Here is a 17,715-nt window from a genome sequence, read left to right on the forward strand (position 1 = left end):
ATTTTTTTTTTATCAGTTTAGGACAAGGGGAGGACATTTTTCTTCATTTGTTAATGTTAAAAGTGAAGTGAGAGAAAAAGAGAAAGAAAAATGATTAGTGAGAGTGAGCTGAGTGCACAAGTGAGTGCGTGTGTGAGAGAGAGAGAGAGAAAGAGACAGAGAGAGACAGACACACAGAGACAGAAAGACAGAGCAGCAGTGGTCGAGCAAGGTCAGGGAACGGTGGTAGTGAGAACAAACCAGTGAATGAGAGAAATAAAACACTATTTTCTGATTGTTTCACAATCTTGAACTCTTGTTTGTTAGGTTCTAAAGCAGAAATAAATAACCATCAAACACTCAAAAGATACTATACTGTGGAGACAGACACTCTTAGTTTCAGTTTCATTTTCCTCCTCTGAATTTCTCCTTTTCATTCATTCATTACATCCAAATCATGCAGCACTTAATACAAAGAACAGGACAAATCTGTGTTGTTGTGTCCTCGTGTGTTAATACTGAGTCTTTAAATGCTGCCATCTTTTTTAAATTCCTCAAGGGTCTAATTTGCTTGATCTGCCTGGTTCCTCAGATGCGGTGGAAACACAAACAGGACTACAGGGACTTTAAAGTTCCAAGTTTAGTCCCTGAGATTAGTTCCTCTCGGTCCAAAGTACCTGGAATTTTCGCTGGAAACAGGGCTTTAGCCACAAATTGTGCCTGGGAACCTGCTATTTACCAAATTTAGAGAGCTATAAATGAAAAATGGAGCCCTCTCAGCACGGCAACTCTTTGTAACTTTCTATGATGATTAATAAGGTTCCATTTGTCCGGGAATCAGCGGGGTCAATAGCACAAGATTACATGGAGCACATTCTGTAGGCGTCTGAAAGGTGTAATAGAGGCTTGCTTTCTGTTCCTCTGTGTGTGCTGTTTGTTCATTATACAGAATCATGTGAAACATGAAAAAAGTAGACACCAGGAAAGGGGGCTGTCATTGTGATACTGTGTGTGTGTGTGTGTGTGTGTGTGTTTGTCTAAAGGGTTAGGCTTGGGGCCTGTGATGATGAGAAGGTCGGTAGGGGAAGATGATGAATTGTAATGGCTGGAGTGTGGGTGATTGGCCCCAGGATTTGTGGGTATGTAGGTGTGTGTTTCTTCGCAGCCAAGTGTATAAATGCGTGTGTGTGTGTTTGTGTATAGGGCAGGCTACCTATGGTATGTTTATTCTAAGTCTGTCTAATGTGTGTGAACCTGGCTGTGGTTTTAGCCGCTGTCGGATGAGATGATGATGACTCAGTCTGGACCGACATTAATACTTCAGACATTTTCTCATTTCCATTCGCAGAAAATGATGACAGAATAATGTAGTTGTTTGAACGTAGGTGTAAGTTTGAGCGCACATCAGTGAGTCACCTTGTGCCTCTATGCTTCCATTATCTGGAGTAATGTTTGTGTGTATGAATGCGGGACTGTTTGTGTGTGTTGCTGGTTGTTTATGATGCATCTGGCCGAGGTTGTAGTTGCAGATGGTGCGTGGATGACTACTTATCTTAGTGTGTATGTCCTGTTCTGGCCTTTTGTGGCACTCCTGGCTGAGTTTGTGCTTGTAGGTGGTGTGTGCGTGTGTGTGTGTCTCAAGTCTTTGCACCCAGTAGGTGTGTTACTGCTGCAGTAAATGAAGTTTGTGATGTGTCTCAGTGGTACAGAAAAAGAAGAAAAACAGAGGATTTTCACACACTAATTAAAATACAAAAAGACTCAATTTGTTAATATGGGAAGATTTTGTGTCCATATTTACCAGCTCTCCCTGAGTGTCGACAGTATTTGAAGACTGTGTGAGCGTGACTCATGGTATTTAACCTATTGAACCAACTCTTCTTCACATAAGGACAAATTAATGACTGTATCACAGATGTAGCCCTTGTAGTGATGGAAATAACCAAGTCTTTGACAGGAAAAATAATGCAGCAGATGGACAAAAAGCGTGTTTGAAATTGAAGAGATGCTGATCTGCAGTGGGCTCATGTCAGCTGCTGCAGTGAGTTGAGGGATGATAACACCATGACAGATACTTGAAGGTTGATATAACTCATTCTTATCTCATTAGTGTTTTCTCAAAAAAACAAAAATGACTTTTAAACTTGGGTCTGTGTCTTTGCTTCAAGTTCCTGGTATTCATGTTGGTGATGGTGATTTGCCTTTTCTCCACTAACTATTTTAAAGCAATTACAGCTTCTATTTAACTCTTCAATCCTCCAGGACACCTGGTGTTTTCTATCTGTTTTCTGGCTGTGCTTTCTTTTGTCACTGGTTCTTGTATTTTCGGTGGTTTATTACTTAGGCAAGTGAAAAGACAGCCTGGTGTCCAGATTATAGGTTTTCACAAGTCTAAAATTTTGAAACCAATCTGAAATGGACAGGTGGAAACCTGACATGCATAAATTCTCTTTCCTCGAAGAGAGGATTTATCCAAGAGGGACCCAAGGACAGTCAAGACCCAATAATCCAAGGAGACCCCAGGAATATGAGATTAGATTCAAAACAGCCCAAAATAACTGGTGACAGTCAAAAAAGGCAATTATTTCTTTTTCTCCAGCATTTTACAGGTGGCACTTTGGACCTTGTCTCAAAAAGCACCCTTTTTCCAGTGGTGATTATAACACACCACGTCAAAACAATACTTACAATCCTGACAAGAAAATGATACATTTAAAGTCATACACAGAATCTAACTCCCCTCTGTTTTTTAAATGTACCCTACCACATTGGTACTTTCTTACATATGTGCTGGGAATGTCTTGGTGTTGCATGTTTTTTTCTCGGTAATTCTGATTAATCGATTAGTTGCCAATCATTTTGCGTAATTCTTTAACAAAAAAAGTCCAAATTCTTTGGTTCCTGCCTCCTATATGTGAATATTTTCTAGTTTCTTTAGTCTTCTATGACAGTAACCTGGATATCTATGGGTTGTGGACTGTTGGTTGGAACAAAAGATGTCTTCTTCTCATAAATCTTGGGCTGTGTGAAACAGTGATCAACATTTTCACCATTTTCTAACATTTTATAGACCAAACAAATACTCAATTAATCGAGAAAATAATCAACAGATTAATTAATAATGAAAATAATCGTTAGTTGCAACCCTAATTTCCTTGACATGTTTTATTTTATTTGGAGATTGAAGGATGGTGGTGAGTATGTGGTAAAGTTGTTACACAACGTCACCAGGGAAGATGGAGTATGAAAAATTGGGGGCACACTGTTTTGGGTGTGGGAACACACAATATACTGTACATGTTGATATACAGCATGTAAGTGGTTATATTATGTTGTCTTGCTGCTCCTTGCGGACCTTTTAGTTAATCATCTGCTGCTTCTTACTGAGTAGTGCGTCTATGACACATGTATGTGTATCAGTGTGTTTCACTGCTATGCTGATGACACGCAGTTGTATGTCAAAACTGCTCCAAGCCCTTCTGCAACCATGTCACATCTCAGCACCTGTCCTACAGGGAAACTTTGGTATTTTTCAACCTGGACCCTATTTTCACATCATTTTGTGTCTAAGTGACTAATGGAGACAACAATTTTTGAAATTGGTCCAGTATTGAGCGAGAGCGCTTCAGCTGGCAGCTGCAAAACGGGCTGCAATGTAATCCGATGGGGCCATTGTGCAACATCAATGCACGTCCACTAAAAGTGCTTGTTTTTGCCACTGACAGGCTCAGATTGTTATCCTAATATGTGTCTGACATCTAAAGTAACGTTAAACACAAGAACTAGTCACCTGTAGCATGTATGTATGAAGCTGACTTTTACCACAGTTAGACTGTAAGGAAACTATATGTAATGTTGATATATTACACAAATATGCAAAATGTAAAATTAGGCACATATTGGATCAGAAAATGAATGGTATATAAATGTATGTTTCTCCATATTTTGTGTAAAGCCAGAGAGTGTGCGATACATAGGGAGAAGAGAGCGGAATTTATGATAACATTTCAGAGAGTATGGATGACCTTGATTATAAACTCTTACATAAAGAACTGAGACAATACTGAGAGATCTGCAGAAATGTACTCGTTAAGATAGAACAGTAAGAGAAAGAACATGACATTTGTTAGTGTGCGCATGTTCACTCCAAACTCCTTCTGTCTGTTTCTGCAAGCCACCTGTCCACTACAGACATGGAGTTGAACTGTAATGAATGAATGAAAAGGAGGAAAATGAAACAGAAACTAAGTCTGTCTCCACAGGAAATCATTTGTTGAGTGTTTGATGGATTTAATTGTGCTTTAAAACGTAACCGCCATGAAACAATCAGAAAATAACATTTTATTTCTCTCATTCACTGCTTTGTTCTCGCTACCGCCGCTCCCTCTCCTTGCTCGACCACCGGTGCTGTCTCTCTTTCTCTTGTCTTTTTTGAAATGAGTCAGGAAGCCGACAGCAAAGCTAACTTTACTTTTAACGTTATCAAAAAAAGAGAAATGTCCTCCCCTCGTCCTAAACTGTATACTCATGACATGATTGGCAGTCACTGTGACTGCCAATCAACTTGCTCTGCATAAACTTTTACTGGCCCCGGGCCATTGGTTATGTCGGACCCTGTTGTCCATCCTCAAGACTGGACTATTGCAATACGCTCTTCACAGGGATCCCGGGCAGGAGCATCGAGAAGCTCCAGTACATTCAGAACAATGCTGCCAGGATACTGATGAGAGTGCGAAAACATGAACATATAACACCAATTCTGTTTTCATTGCACTGGCTCCCTGTCTCCTTTAGGATTGACCACAAAGTCCTACTACTCACATACAAATCCACCAACAGACATGCACCTCCCTACCTACAGGAACTGATCATACCACAAACCTCCACCTGCACCCTCAGACCTGCCAGCAGCTTGCTCCTCTGGGCCCCCAGTACTAAACTCTGCACCACTGGGAATCAAGCCTTCTGCTCTGCTGCACCACACTTGTGAACCAACCTTCCTAACCATCTGAGGGCAGCAAAGACCCTAGACTCTTTTAAAAGTGGCCTAAAAATCTTTCTATGCAGCAAGGCTCTTTCGTATTAACTCTTATTACTTATTTTATTTATGTTGAGTGTTTGATGTTATTAATACTGTAGCACTTTGAGTTTCATTATGAATGATTTAAATTAAATGTAATGTATCATTTATTATTATTGCACATATAGATATTTATAAATGTTTCCATATTTCAACCTTTGCTGTATACTGTAGTTATCGCTGTGGGTCCTCAGTGGATGAATGTATGTTAATGTGTGAGCCCGGAGGACCATATTTCTGTGTGTTTGTGTATGTGTATGTGCTACCTGGTGCTTCTGTTGCTTGCATGCTGTGATTATAGCTGCAATTGGTTGTGGCCCTGGCTGAGAGAAAGATACCTGCTGTTTTCCTGCTGAGATTGTGGCTGTAGATGCATCTATGTGTGAATGACCCTGTGTGTGTATGTTTGTACCTCTTTCCCTTGTATGCTGGTAAGCCGATGTTTCTACTGCTGCTTGCTCATTGTGTCTGTGGGTGGAGTGTGTGCTTCAGAACATAAAAGCATGTGTGCATGTGAGTTAGTGAGAGTGTGCGTGTGTGTGCGTGAGAGAGTTACCTGGTGCTTCTGCTGCTGCTGCTTGCTCAGGTTACGGCTGTAGGTGTTATACTTGACGATGTCTTGGCTCATGTCATCCACTCTGTCCATTAGAAGCTGAAGGCTCTTCTCCAAGTGGTTACTGGAAGAGAAATGACAGCATGTCATTCACATTTTTGTACTGCCATCAGCACGTGTGAGCAGCAGTTTCATTCAGCCTTAAGCCTAATGATCTTCTAAATAACCGACACTAATCTTAACGTCATCGTAACTTATCTTCAAAAAAAACCCCCCAAAAAAAACAGGTTCACAATTTTTCAAGTTGTCCTTAAACAATACCCAGGTACCCATATGATTATCAAAATAGTTTTTTCCTTGCTGTAATTCTGCTAAAAACACAGTAACTTTGGAACATATACACTTAATTTGATTAACACTGCTGGAGCTCAGAAAATGAACCTATCCTTCAACTTTACTTTTTGAAAGTGACAACCCCAAATAATCATTAGTTTTTAAGTATTAAGAACAAAATGCTGTGGTTAACTTCAGTTTAATTCACTTGGATAATTCACACAGTATCTGTATGCTTTCCAGGGAACCCTGGGTACACATAAACAAAAAATAAAACAATAAGACAATTACATATAAAGGAATGTCCAATTATCAACACTTTCCTGAAATGTGGCTGTACATTACTGGGCCTCTGCTGACACCTTTTATTAACATGGATTCTGTATTTCTGCAATCAGAATACTATCGGATTGGTGTCCTGGCTTGAACTGTGATTAGATCTCAGCCAGGTGTAAATGCAGTCTGTATAGTTTGGCCACATTCTTAAGAAATAAATCTGTCCAACAGGTTGAAAAATTGCTTAATTCCCCTTCTTACTTCTACTACAAGCAAACCCATACAGCAGCAACCCTCCCCTTGACCTGGGCAATGTGTGCCAGCTCTGCCTAGAGTCCGCATACAATCATTTCTTTACTGAAGAAACCAACTCCTAACCAAGCTCATGTCAACAGGACTTAAAGTTTACAGCCATACTCACAGCTCTATGGATGATGTCGGTATTTAGTCATTAACAAAAATATTGGACTTTGAAATTTTGACCTGACAATTAAAAGTTAACATTCAGTTGAAGTGCATTGCTCTAAGCACATCTCTCAGCTGAAAAGTTATGGGATCACCAAAGTGATTACTATTCATCTTGAGGGGGTGACATTGCCATCCCTTGAGCTATGCTGCTGGCATGGCTAAAAATGTCATCTTAGACCAATCCTCACTTCACAGGATGCTCTTTCCCAACAAGCAGCAACCACCATGACTGGAAAACATGGTGGCTGGTGGAAAGCACAGTTACAAGCTTTAACATACCCCTCAAGAGACCTGTGGTTGCCGTCATAAATGCTACATCCATTTGACAATTATATTTGAATTTGTATTGTTTAACTTGACAACAGCATAATTTGAAATTGAATGTATCGCATTTATTAATGCAATTATTCAAGCTGAGCATTACAAGTTCAAATATAAATCAAATTCAGTTTCTTTTGACATATTTCTGTCTATACCCTTCCTGTTGTCCCTGTGCTACATCTCTCTACTATAGTATCATGTCCCTTTTCCCAACACTGCCATGCTGACAACACTCAACACACAACTTTACCAGCCTTCCTCTTCTCTCTCTTCCCATGAGCCCCATTTTTTTTTTTTTTTTTTTTTTAAATCAGGATGTCTCACTACTGCCTTAAGTTCACCCGTGACAAGGCTGCAGTGCTCCACTTTAAGTCTTCTCTCTCTCTTGTATTTCTCTCTCCGGAATTATATTGTTTCATTTGTGAATGTTTGGGTGCTACATAATGCAGCATGTTCTGTGGGAAAACAGATTCTGACTGTTTATTTAAATGACAACTGTACCCGCAAGGACTGCCAGCGCTGTGTATGTTTTGGCTGTGTGTGCACTTGCGCTGACGTAACAGTGTTTGGTGTGGAGTCTGTGTGTTTGTTTGTGTGAAAATGTGGAGGAAGTCACAAGTGTTTTGGGTGATTTTAGTTGCTGTCCTCTCTGCTGTGAGAGTTTTCGATTAACAATTTTATAAATCAATATTACTCTCTCTTTCTCAGCTCCAAACGCTCTCTGTTTTCTGTTGGAAGCTGAAAAATATTTGTAATAATTTACCCACCTCCAATTTCTTAGACTCTAAAATGAAAATAAAATCCCACTAATCATCTTCTAGCACTATTGATTAGGAATACATTTCTTATATTCATGTGAGGGATAACTAAGATTTGGTAGAGAAAATGTAGCTCAAATGTAACAAGAATTAACCTGAACCAAACACCTTATCAATGTGTGCCAATTTCTTTTGCATTCAGTCCTTCACATTTCTGCTGTTGAGTGTAAATGTAGTGTGAAGTGTTAGAAAGCTTCCTCACTTTATCACTATGTTGCAACAAACTTCATCTGTCATTTTAAACACAATTTAACTCAATTTCCTACTGAGTCACCTGATATAATGTATGTAAAATTTTGCGGTTAAATGAATAGTTATTTTCTTTTTTGCAGCGAGTTAGATGCAGCGATCGATACTCCCTCATATCTGTCTTTTACATATGGCGCTACAGGCAACAGTATGATTAGCGTAGCTTAGTATAAAGATTGTAAACAGGGGAAAACAGCTAGCCTGGCACTGCCATAATCCAGCTACAGGCACCACAACTAATTAACATGTTACATCACGTTTGCCTAATCTGTACAAACAAAGTGTAAAAAGTTTTTGTTCTATAGAGGGTTATGTGCTGCACTTTTTCTGGGTGCAGTGACTTTATGAATTCTTCTTGTGTTAATTTATGAGCTTTAGAGGTGTTGTTACAAAATGTATTATCTTTTTTAAAAATAAAAAAAAACCTGTGGACGGGGTCAGATTAGCTATTTCCCCCTGTTTCCAGTCTTTATGCTAAACTAAGCTAACCAGCTGTTGGCTATAGCTTTATATTTAACACAGACGTGAGTGGTATCATTCTTCTCATTTAACTCTTGGCAAAAAAAAGCATATTTTCCCAAAATGTTAAACTATTCCTTTAAAGGTATCAGGAGACTGCAGTTCATTTCAGTGCAGCTACACATTAGTATTTTTGTTTCTATGATGGAAATCAGAAAGAAAATGAAGAGGGGAACTATTATGGAATTATATCACTGAGGAACCACAAAGCAATTTAATGATGAAGTCAAATTACAGTCTTATTTCAAATGGTACTGTGCAGGGTGCAAAATTACCTTTTTTGTCACTGGCCATTTGGCCAGTGAATGTTCACATTTTACCAGCCACTCAATAGATGTGGCTGTTGATTGAAGCAAATCTACCAGCATATTTTACAGGCATCTGGCAGGTGGCTGGTGCCAATTTTGTGACCTGGTACTGTAGTTGTGACTCTTGATTTCCGTACTATTTAGTTGTCTAACATATCTGGCATATAACGCTTCAGGAAAGTGTACTGCTCTATCCTACTTTTTTGTGTTTATGTCAGGAAGTATCATCAAAAATGTCAGGGAGTAGACAGTCTTTGGCCACAGCACACACCAGAGTAGAAACTCAAAGACTTAGCTACATTAATATGCATGCATTAAGCATCTATACATGTGTAAACAGACATGCACATCCTGAAGCTACTAATCATCATCATCATCATCATCTCAGATTGGCATCCGGCTGCCATCAACCCACATTCGACTGGTAACACCTTAATTACATCTACATGCAAACACACATAGAGATGAAGTCCCCTAAACCCACAGAGAGAGAGAGAGCAAACTAATAAAACCACATCATGCATGTAGATAATTGTAAGAACACTGCTGATAAACCGCTCTGATTTATAAGTTGTATCTAAATGTAAGGGATCAAATAATCTACCAAAATGGCATGCCTGTATACAAATATCACAAATTGGTTTTCAATCACGTTTCCTGTTTATTTAACTGAGGCACAGTTAGCTGAAAAAGCAAAGCCAACTTTGTAATGAAATAAAAAATATCTTGTGAAGCGTATGATTTTCGGCAGCTCCAAAAGTCATTTCCATAGTTTTAAACTACCTGAACCATTTCCAGTACTGTCATGTTTGCCTGTGAAGACTGTTGTGTGATCAGTTTGTCAACTGACTCCTCTACTGCGGTGTCAGAGCTGTAAACATGAAAACTGATGGCCCGGGACCAAATCTCGCCGTAACACTTCTCTACTGTGTCCCTCCGACTGTGTCAAAATTAATTCTCGCTGACGAAAGCCCATTTAAAACTATTTCATCAAGCAATATGGTAGCTAATTTGTGTGGTGTGTATTTATAATATATGCAAAGGGAAATCATTTAGTCAGTGCAAGATCCTTCAAAACATCTGTCGTCAATGCAAGTGTCAAGTGTTTTGAACTAGACTACAAAGACGTGTGTCTGTCTGTGTGTGTTGTGTTCAGGGTCTTTTTGTACCTGAAGTTTGGCCCTCCAACAGAATTTATGAAAATAAATGATAATATGAGTGATAATTATTTATCTGCACTTAAAAAGTTATTGTACTGGATGAGAATCTGAAGTAGATGAGTTTTTATTTGATTTGATTTTATTATGTTAGCAGTTTGTATTACATAATTTCTTTGATTAAACACTAAAACGACATAACTGTGATTAATGAAGCCTTATTAAAACACACTAGTGCTCATAACTATGAATTCAATGATTGGCAGCATTTCCAAGCTCTCAAAATTTAGAGGTTAATTTACACATTGTTGGAAAAAAATGCATTTTACACTACACACACTGGCCATACCCTCAAAAGAGTTTAATTATTCAAGCAGGTCAGTGAGCCTTCTGATCAATATCGAATTAGAAATCAAATTCTATCGAGGGATTTCCTATCATCACCGTAATCCATTACCAATATCAACATCATCATCTGTGGTAAGAGCAACCCTGTTTGCTGGAGTGAAACTGCATTCACTCAGCCTTAGACATGGATGACACTGACAAATGGGGCCTCAGATTGGAAAATGAGACAAAAAGAAAAACATTAAACAAAACCCATTATCGTTTACTTTTTTGAAGGGGTGGAAATGAGGAGAAAAGGGTGGGGCTGTCAGCAGAAGATGCAGAGAGACGGACGCTACAATCCAATACAAGGACAGAGCTGCGCAGCAATCTGACAACTTCAGGAAACAATTTCATCTTGCCAGACATCCCATCGGCAGTCATGCCGGGAAACCTATGGGGAGGGCCGGGCTGCTTCAGCCCCTTTTCAAGTCATATCAAAAGCTACGTTTCAACTTCAGAGTAGTCATTTGGAAAAATGGAACAATATACAAAAAAAAGTTGGTATTTTCAGTCTCTTTGACAATTTGTAACAAATGACTATGCTGGTGCTAAGGTTTGCTGGACAGGCACATGCATCCTGTACATATAATAATAAAATAATAATACATTTAATTTGTACCGCACTTTTCATTCAAAGTGAAACTCAAAGTGCTACAGTATTAATAACATAGAACACACAACTTAAAGAAAATAGTAATAAGAGTTAAGGTGAAAAGGTCCTCCCCAGTAGAATGGTTTTTAGTCCTCTTTTAAAAGAGTCTGGGGTCTGTCCTGCCCCCAGATGGTTAGGATGGCTGCTCCATAAGTGTGGTGCAGCAGAGCAGAAGGTTCGATCCCCCACGGTGCGGAGTTTAGTACCGGGGGGCCCAGAGGAGCAAGCTGCTGACAGATCTGAGGGTGCAGGTGGAGGTTTTGTGGTGGGAGTTTTCATTAAATTCATGGTTTACTTATGTTACAGGACACAGATGAGAAGAATAACAACAACAACTCCTGGTGTGCTACACTGCCGTCTATAAGTAAGTGCACTGCACTATGTTTTGTGCACTAACAGTTTGTAAATCGGCACTTTGAGTCATTATTGTGCTAATTTCTCACACCTGCCCCTGGGAAGCGTTTTGATTAGCAGCTTCACAGCTGTTGCTCCACTTGCAGCGGTTTATCTCCATAAATGATTGCTGATAAATTCTCCCGAGACTGATGCTGAGAGCCTCAGAGATCTAAACATGAGACTTTATGAGCTAGGCTGTAAGTTGATATGGTGGGGTGATATTTGTTCATATTGTGCTCATTAGTGATGGAAAACAAAGTTTAATGTTAAGCCCTGTTTTGGGAGACATTTCTGAATAAATATGCTGTGACATTTAGATGTGGCATTTACTGCACCTAGTCTTGGACTAGATATCCTAATCAAACATCCAATACAAACCCGAAGCTGCACCAATACGTTCTTGAAATATGGAGGAACTAGAATATGATATTAATCTTGTGATTTCTGTGTGGGTTACAGATCTGACGCAAAACAACAAATGTATATGAGGGTTATTTTACCACTCTAAGATGAACAATACAACCAGACCTTTTCAGCAGCCACAAAAAAATGTCCAAGTTATTCATTTTGAGATGACCTGATACTGTATCCCCCATACATCTGGTACTACAGCCCAAGCAGGTTCAAATAAGATTTAAAGGATCAGGTTGGTGTAATTTTTAATCATTAATATCATCAATAAATACTATGAAAAGACCAAAACCAACAAATAATTTAGTATCATCTATGGAGCCACAGTCTTATATAGCTTACGCCTATGTGCCATAGAACTTCATTATACTCTAAAAACTATTAAAAACACATAGAAGAGCCATGGTGTGACATATTCCTTCATTACAACAAACATGGCCAGTGAAGTTTATATCTCTCAGCTCATTATTGTTTTTCCCTCTTATGACACTGCAGGTCAAACCAAATCTGACCCTTTTCTTTGTGAGTGTTGTCAGCTGCGTATTCAGCCTGGTGATAATGATCCAGGTCAGAACCAGACATTGTACATTTCTAATGATCATTTCTGCAGATAATGATAAACGGTGAAGTAAACTTGCGGTGTGTGCAGTGACATCTACCTGTTATAGAAGCACTTGACCTTTCGGTGACCTAAAATGCAGTTGCACTTATAAGTTTATGAGAAAACTACACTGGCTATGCTCATTGTAATGAAGGAATGTGTCATCCAATGTAATGGTAGGACTCTTTTATGTGTTTTTAATAGGTTTTGGAAGACAATGTCACAGAGGCGTAAACTTTGGCTACACAAACCTTTCTTGTTAGTAAGATAAATTATCTTCAAATTCTTTCTTTTCATGAGATTTCTGTGATAATACCAAAAAACAGAATTTTATAAGGACTACTTGAAACAGTGCTAGGAGCAAGTATGGTGGGTTAACATAATGCAGAATACATCAATAGACCTCTGATTCTTTCCTCCAATCTGGTACACTTTAGAACCGCCTAGAAGACATAGATTAATGCCCAGGAGTTCCCTAATGTCAAATCAATTTTAATTTAGAAGTAGCTTTAACTCATGTCTGTGAAAGCAGCCTGCAGGTTTAAAGAGATACCATGACATGGTTTTAATAGATTGTAAGACGCTTTTAAGAACTAAAAGCATTCTTCAACAGATATGTATTTACAGTGCTATGGTAACCATGTGCAAATTCACCAAATTAAGGTGACACTTAACAATAAAGTAATTCCATTTCAATTAATAACTTATCAATTTTTTGCCCCGTTTTGGATCTTGCTTGTGTGCACAAACAGCAGGTGTTGTTATAATAATAGAAGACATTGTAATGTAATCATACCATGGTCTTTTCAAGAAGAATAAAAGATTATTCATTTGCAACTTCGGTAAACAAGCTCCTTGAACTGGTTGAATAGCTAATCAATTATCCTCTGGCTAGTGACCTTGTTTGCAGATAAATAAACAAAAAAACTTTGATTTTAGTATGAGAGTGAAAGTGTTTCCCATAGGTTTGTTTTCAGCAGCAGTGCTGTTATGCGTGCGCAGAGCCCGACACCAGGACCCATATTTGCACACACTGGCAGTGGAATAACTTTAAACTATCATAGAATTGTTCCGGATAGGTTTATTCATGTTCATCGAGTCATGAGCATGTTAATTTACCAGCAGCTTTTAACACCAGAGGCACTACAGCGTGATAATTGCTCTGAGAGGCCAAATCACACAGAGTATCTAAAGCAGGTGATTCTGTAAAAGGTACCAGTGTGTTCCCTGCAAGTCACTGTGAGATTAGAAATTTTACAGCAGGACTGGAGGTCACAGGCTTCTATAGAGGACAGATATTGATAAACCCACACAATGCCCACACAAGAACATGCTACAAATGTAGTAAATATGGGTCCCCTGAGAAAAACCTCTTCGAAATAATCTAGCTAGCAGATGCACCTTTATACACTAACATTCATACAAATGGAGGTGTCTGGCCTTTGGCCCTCTTAGTAAACGACTGCATGAACTCATGTCTGACCTGCTGGAGAGGTTGAGCAGTTCGTGCTTATCAGCGACTGTGGACTTCTCCTCCAGTTCCCACATCAGGACGCTGATGAGGTGGGAGTTTTTGATGACAATAGGGACCTCCTCAAACATATGCTCGAAGCCGATGCTAGCCTTCTTCAAGCTGGAGAGTGAACAAGACAAAGGCAGAAGAAAAGTTATTTCAAAATTCCCTTCACAGTGATATTATAGACATACATGTTATAATAGACTACAATGATTGTACCATTTCCAATAACACATGCAGCCACACATTAATACTAAAACCAGAGGGAACATAATCCATCATCTTCTGCTGACACTTCAAGTGGTTCTGAGGAGACAGCTTGCCTGTTATGTGAAGAATCTTCATGTGTGACACAAGAACAAGGAATCAGTTCTGGAAATGAACCTTAAACAAACAAAACTCATGCAAAGCAAAGTCCTGTTCTTGGTTGATCCACAGCCATTTTGAACACATTTGTAAGTGAACAGGGAGTGGGTGGGGTTAACTGTTTTTTCTACCTCTAGTTTTAATGCAGCTCCATACATTTAACTGTTCCCTCTCAGGTCTGCTTTTGATACATTTCCACATTTTGCTTCTTGTTGAAGTACATATATAACAAAGTTGCATTTTGTTGTCGCCATTTGGCTTGTACTTCTCAGTAAATTGCACCCCCAGTCATATAAAAGCAAAATGAATAATAATGTCATGCATGTTGCATTTTGATTATCTGAAAATTGTCTGATATGATAGGATGTCCATATTGCCGAAATCGAGCAATGTTAGAAGCAGCAGCCTAAATGGCTTTTTTATGGGCTCTGCTGATAAGTGTGCAAAGCACCGACCGATTTTTAACCACCTCTTCGTACTCCTCAGAGCTAAAAGCTGCATCTCTCTTTCTCTGACATGGGCCTGTTAACACAAAATGGAACTTCAAACTTTGCTTAATGTCTCAAATAAATCCAATAGCATTGACTGACTGCCTTGGTTCAGAGCCTGTCACTTGTGCACAGTGCATGAGCCACAAACTAATGTCTGTATATGTCTAATGTTGACTTGTTAAGACGCGACATGCTTGTTATGGGATCAATACACTTGCTTGCATTAATCCACCATGTGCACTGCACCAGAAACAGAGATGCTTATATTATGCTTGTCTGAGTGATGAACAGGGGTGTGGGAATCATTTGATTCTGAAAAGGTAATTTTGAAAAATGTTTTGTATTCCAAGTAGAACATCACCTCAGGCGAGCTTTAAGAGGAGACTCGGAGGCAGAGGAATTGGACAATCCTGCCTCGGGGTCTAAGTGGGGAGGACAAGATTCAGTATAGACAACAGAGGTTTATAAAGAAAATCTATAATAGAATAAATGCTGTTTCTTATACATATTGGCACAATTATCCATCTACAGGGCTTTAAAATATTTCCTGCATATTATGACCTTTTCAAATGCTCGCAGAGTGATATGAAAAGGCGTATGAGGAAATGGAAGGACAGCAGATTATAGGCAGGACAAATTGCTCAACCCTACTGGACATTGGCACACTTAATGCCATGCTCTTTCCAAGTTGGGTCCCACTGGACAAAGCCAAAGGTTGACTCCACAGGCTGACTAATTTGATGCTTCAGATTGTGTGCTGAAGTGGAGGCTATTGACCACTGCCTCCATGGCCCAGCGGACTTGGAGGGCAGTTCAAAGGGATGGGTCTATTCAGCACTCATCTAACCCTGCTTTTCATTTCAAAAAGGCGTACAATATATGCAAGCTTATGTAACATCAAATACACCAACATGAAAGAGACGCTTTTCCCTGCACATTGTAGTGGAGGGAGGAAAAAAAAAACGAAACACTTTTGAAGTTTTGCATCTTTGGAAAGAAAGACATTATTGATATTCAGACTTCTAGTCTATGCTGAAAATAATGGGATAGAGACCAGATTGTTGTAATGTGGTGATATTGTCCTTTCCTGCCCTGAGCTGCCCTCTTTCAATCATGGGCTTATTGGGAACACTGATAGCTACAGATTGGAGCTGTAATAAATCATAGGAACTAATGAAAAGCTGCAGAAATGAGAAGGATCCTGACTCTGGGCCAAACATACTGGGTCAATAACGGAGTGGCTGGCGATAGAGATACACAGGTGGAGAAATACAGAGGGAATAGAAAAGAGAAATGAAATGATGCTGTTAAATTGTCCGTTCTCTGTGCAAATAAACTTGCTTTTAGTGGATTAAAAAAAAAAAACGTGTATCTGAAGGTTTTAAATGGACAGAAATTTGATACCTGTGGGACTTCTTCATTGAGCTGTTATGCTTGCATTTGTCTGTGCATGTGAGTCCTCATGCGTATGTTTATGCATGTGTGAGTTTGTGCACTTGGACTACCCTGAACTGCCTGGAAAATGGTCCCCTCATTACATTCATTTTTAGCTGCAATTTAAAAGCAATTACGATAAGGCTTGGGGTCAAAAAAAGCGTAAACATGGTACATTTGTTTGACGGGCAAGGGCGAACTGATAAATCATCATCATCAGCATCCATCTCCAACGGCTACTAAATGACTCCCCTGTGGATGCACAAGCCTATATTTGCATCCATTGAATAAGCAGAATCAAAAGAGCGAAAAGGCATATTTTTAATTATGTATTCCACTAAGCACTGTGAGCCCACATGTTTATATATGCACAAAGGCAAACACAAGATTTATTTGTGAACATCCGTGTTTCTGTGTGCATGTGATCACGAAACTCATCCACAGTGTCTTTAAATGTGTGTGTGTTCTGCTATGAGCTACTCACGCCTCAGGTGTGAAATCTTTCTCTTTGCAGATCTCCATGAGTTTTGGGGTAAGCCTGTAGGCCTTGAGAGACAAGGAGCCCTGGGCTGTCTTGATTGGGTCTAGAGGAAGAGATGTAAGAAGAAACAAATAATGTAAAACTGTCCTTTAAATCACATTCTCTACACAAACAAACAAAAACAATTGTGGCATTCACTAGAATATATTTTTATGTATATGGATGTCACATTTGCTACAGTAATATCCTGCTGAAACACTTCTTCACAATCACACTCAGCACCATGGTCTTCTACTGCCGGCCTCTTAGCATCTACTGAAGCACTGGGGGGGGTACCTTGAAGATAACTGGAGGAGTTGCCAACATTCATCATTCAGTTTTTTTGCCACCCACATTTTCCCAAGAGAAGTCAACAAGCTTCTCGTTACAAGCCCACTTTTCTACCCTGTGGGCAACTGCCTCCGATTGGCTATTTCAAGTCCAACGCTTGTTGTGTGTTAATTTGCCGCTGGTTATCATAATCATTCCCTCAAAGTAACGTGGTGTGTATGTGAAAATAGAAAAAAACTGAATTTAATCCTACAAAACAGTCAAAGGTCATTTTTTCACATTCTACAACATCTTTAGACAAGGATTTCACATAGTAAAATAGTGTATTTAGTAACAGAGGAGTGAACATTTAAACATGATACGATATGATATGCTACAATATATGACATACTTTATTGTCCCCTTAGGGGAATTGGTCTTGGGTTCAGTGTTGCTGCATTCAACAAATGTCTTTCTACATTTTCCATACAGAGTACATAGACATGTGACACAGTCAACCACATACTAATATTCAGTTAGTACAAACTTTAAAACATATTGTGCGACTTTAAAACAACATATTACACAACCCATCCATCCTAACAAA

At 39.2% G+C, this 17,715-nt stretch overlaps 1 protein-coding gene across 1 annotated transcript in view; it reads right to left on the minus strand.

Annotated features, from left to right (window-relative positions):
- The window catches only part of LOC137191782 (eukaryotic translation initiation factor 3 subunit H), a 69,413-nt gene that overhangs the window by 6,306 nt on the left and 45,392 nt on the right, over positions 1 to 17,715 (minus strand). Inside the window, exons 4-6 of the mRNA XM_067602170.1 lie at positions 16,803 to 16,902; positions 13,995 to 14,144; positions 5,616 to 5,736 (exon numbers count right to left, since the gene is read on the minus strand). Coding sequence (XP_067458271.1) covers positions 5,616 to 5,736; positions 13,995 to 14,144; positions 16,803 to 16,902 — 371 coding nt within the window. The remainder of the gene's footprint in view (positions 1 to 5,615; positions 5,737 to 13,994; positions 14,145 to 16,802; positions 16,903 to 17,715) is intronic.

The sequence above is a fragment of the Thunnus thynnus genome, chromosome 10 (genome assembly GCF_963924715.1).
Source record: "Thunnus thynnus chromosome 10, fThuThy2.1, whole genome shotgun sequence".
NCBI classification, from domain to species: Eukaryota; Metazoa; Chordata; class Actinopteri; order Scombriformes; family Scombridae; genus Thunnus; species Thunnus thynnus.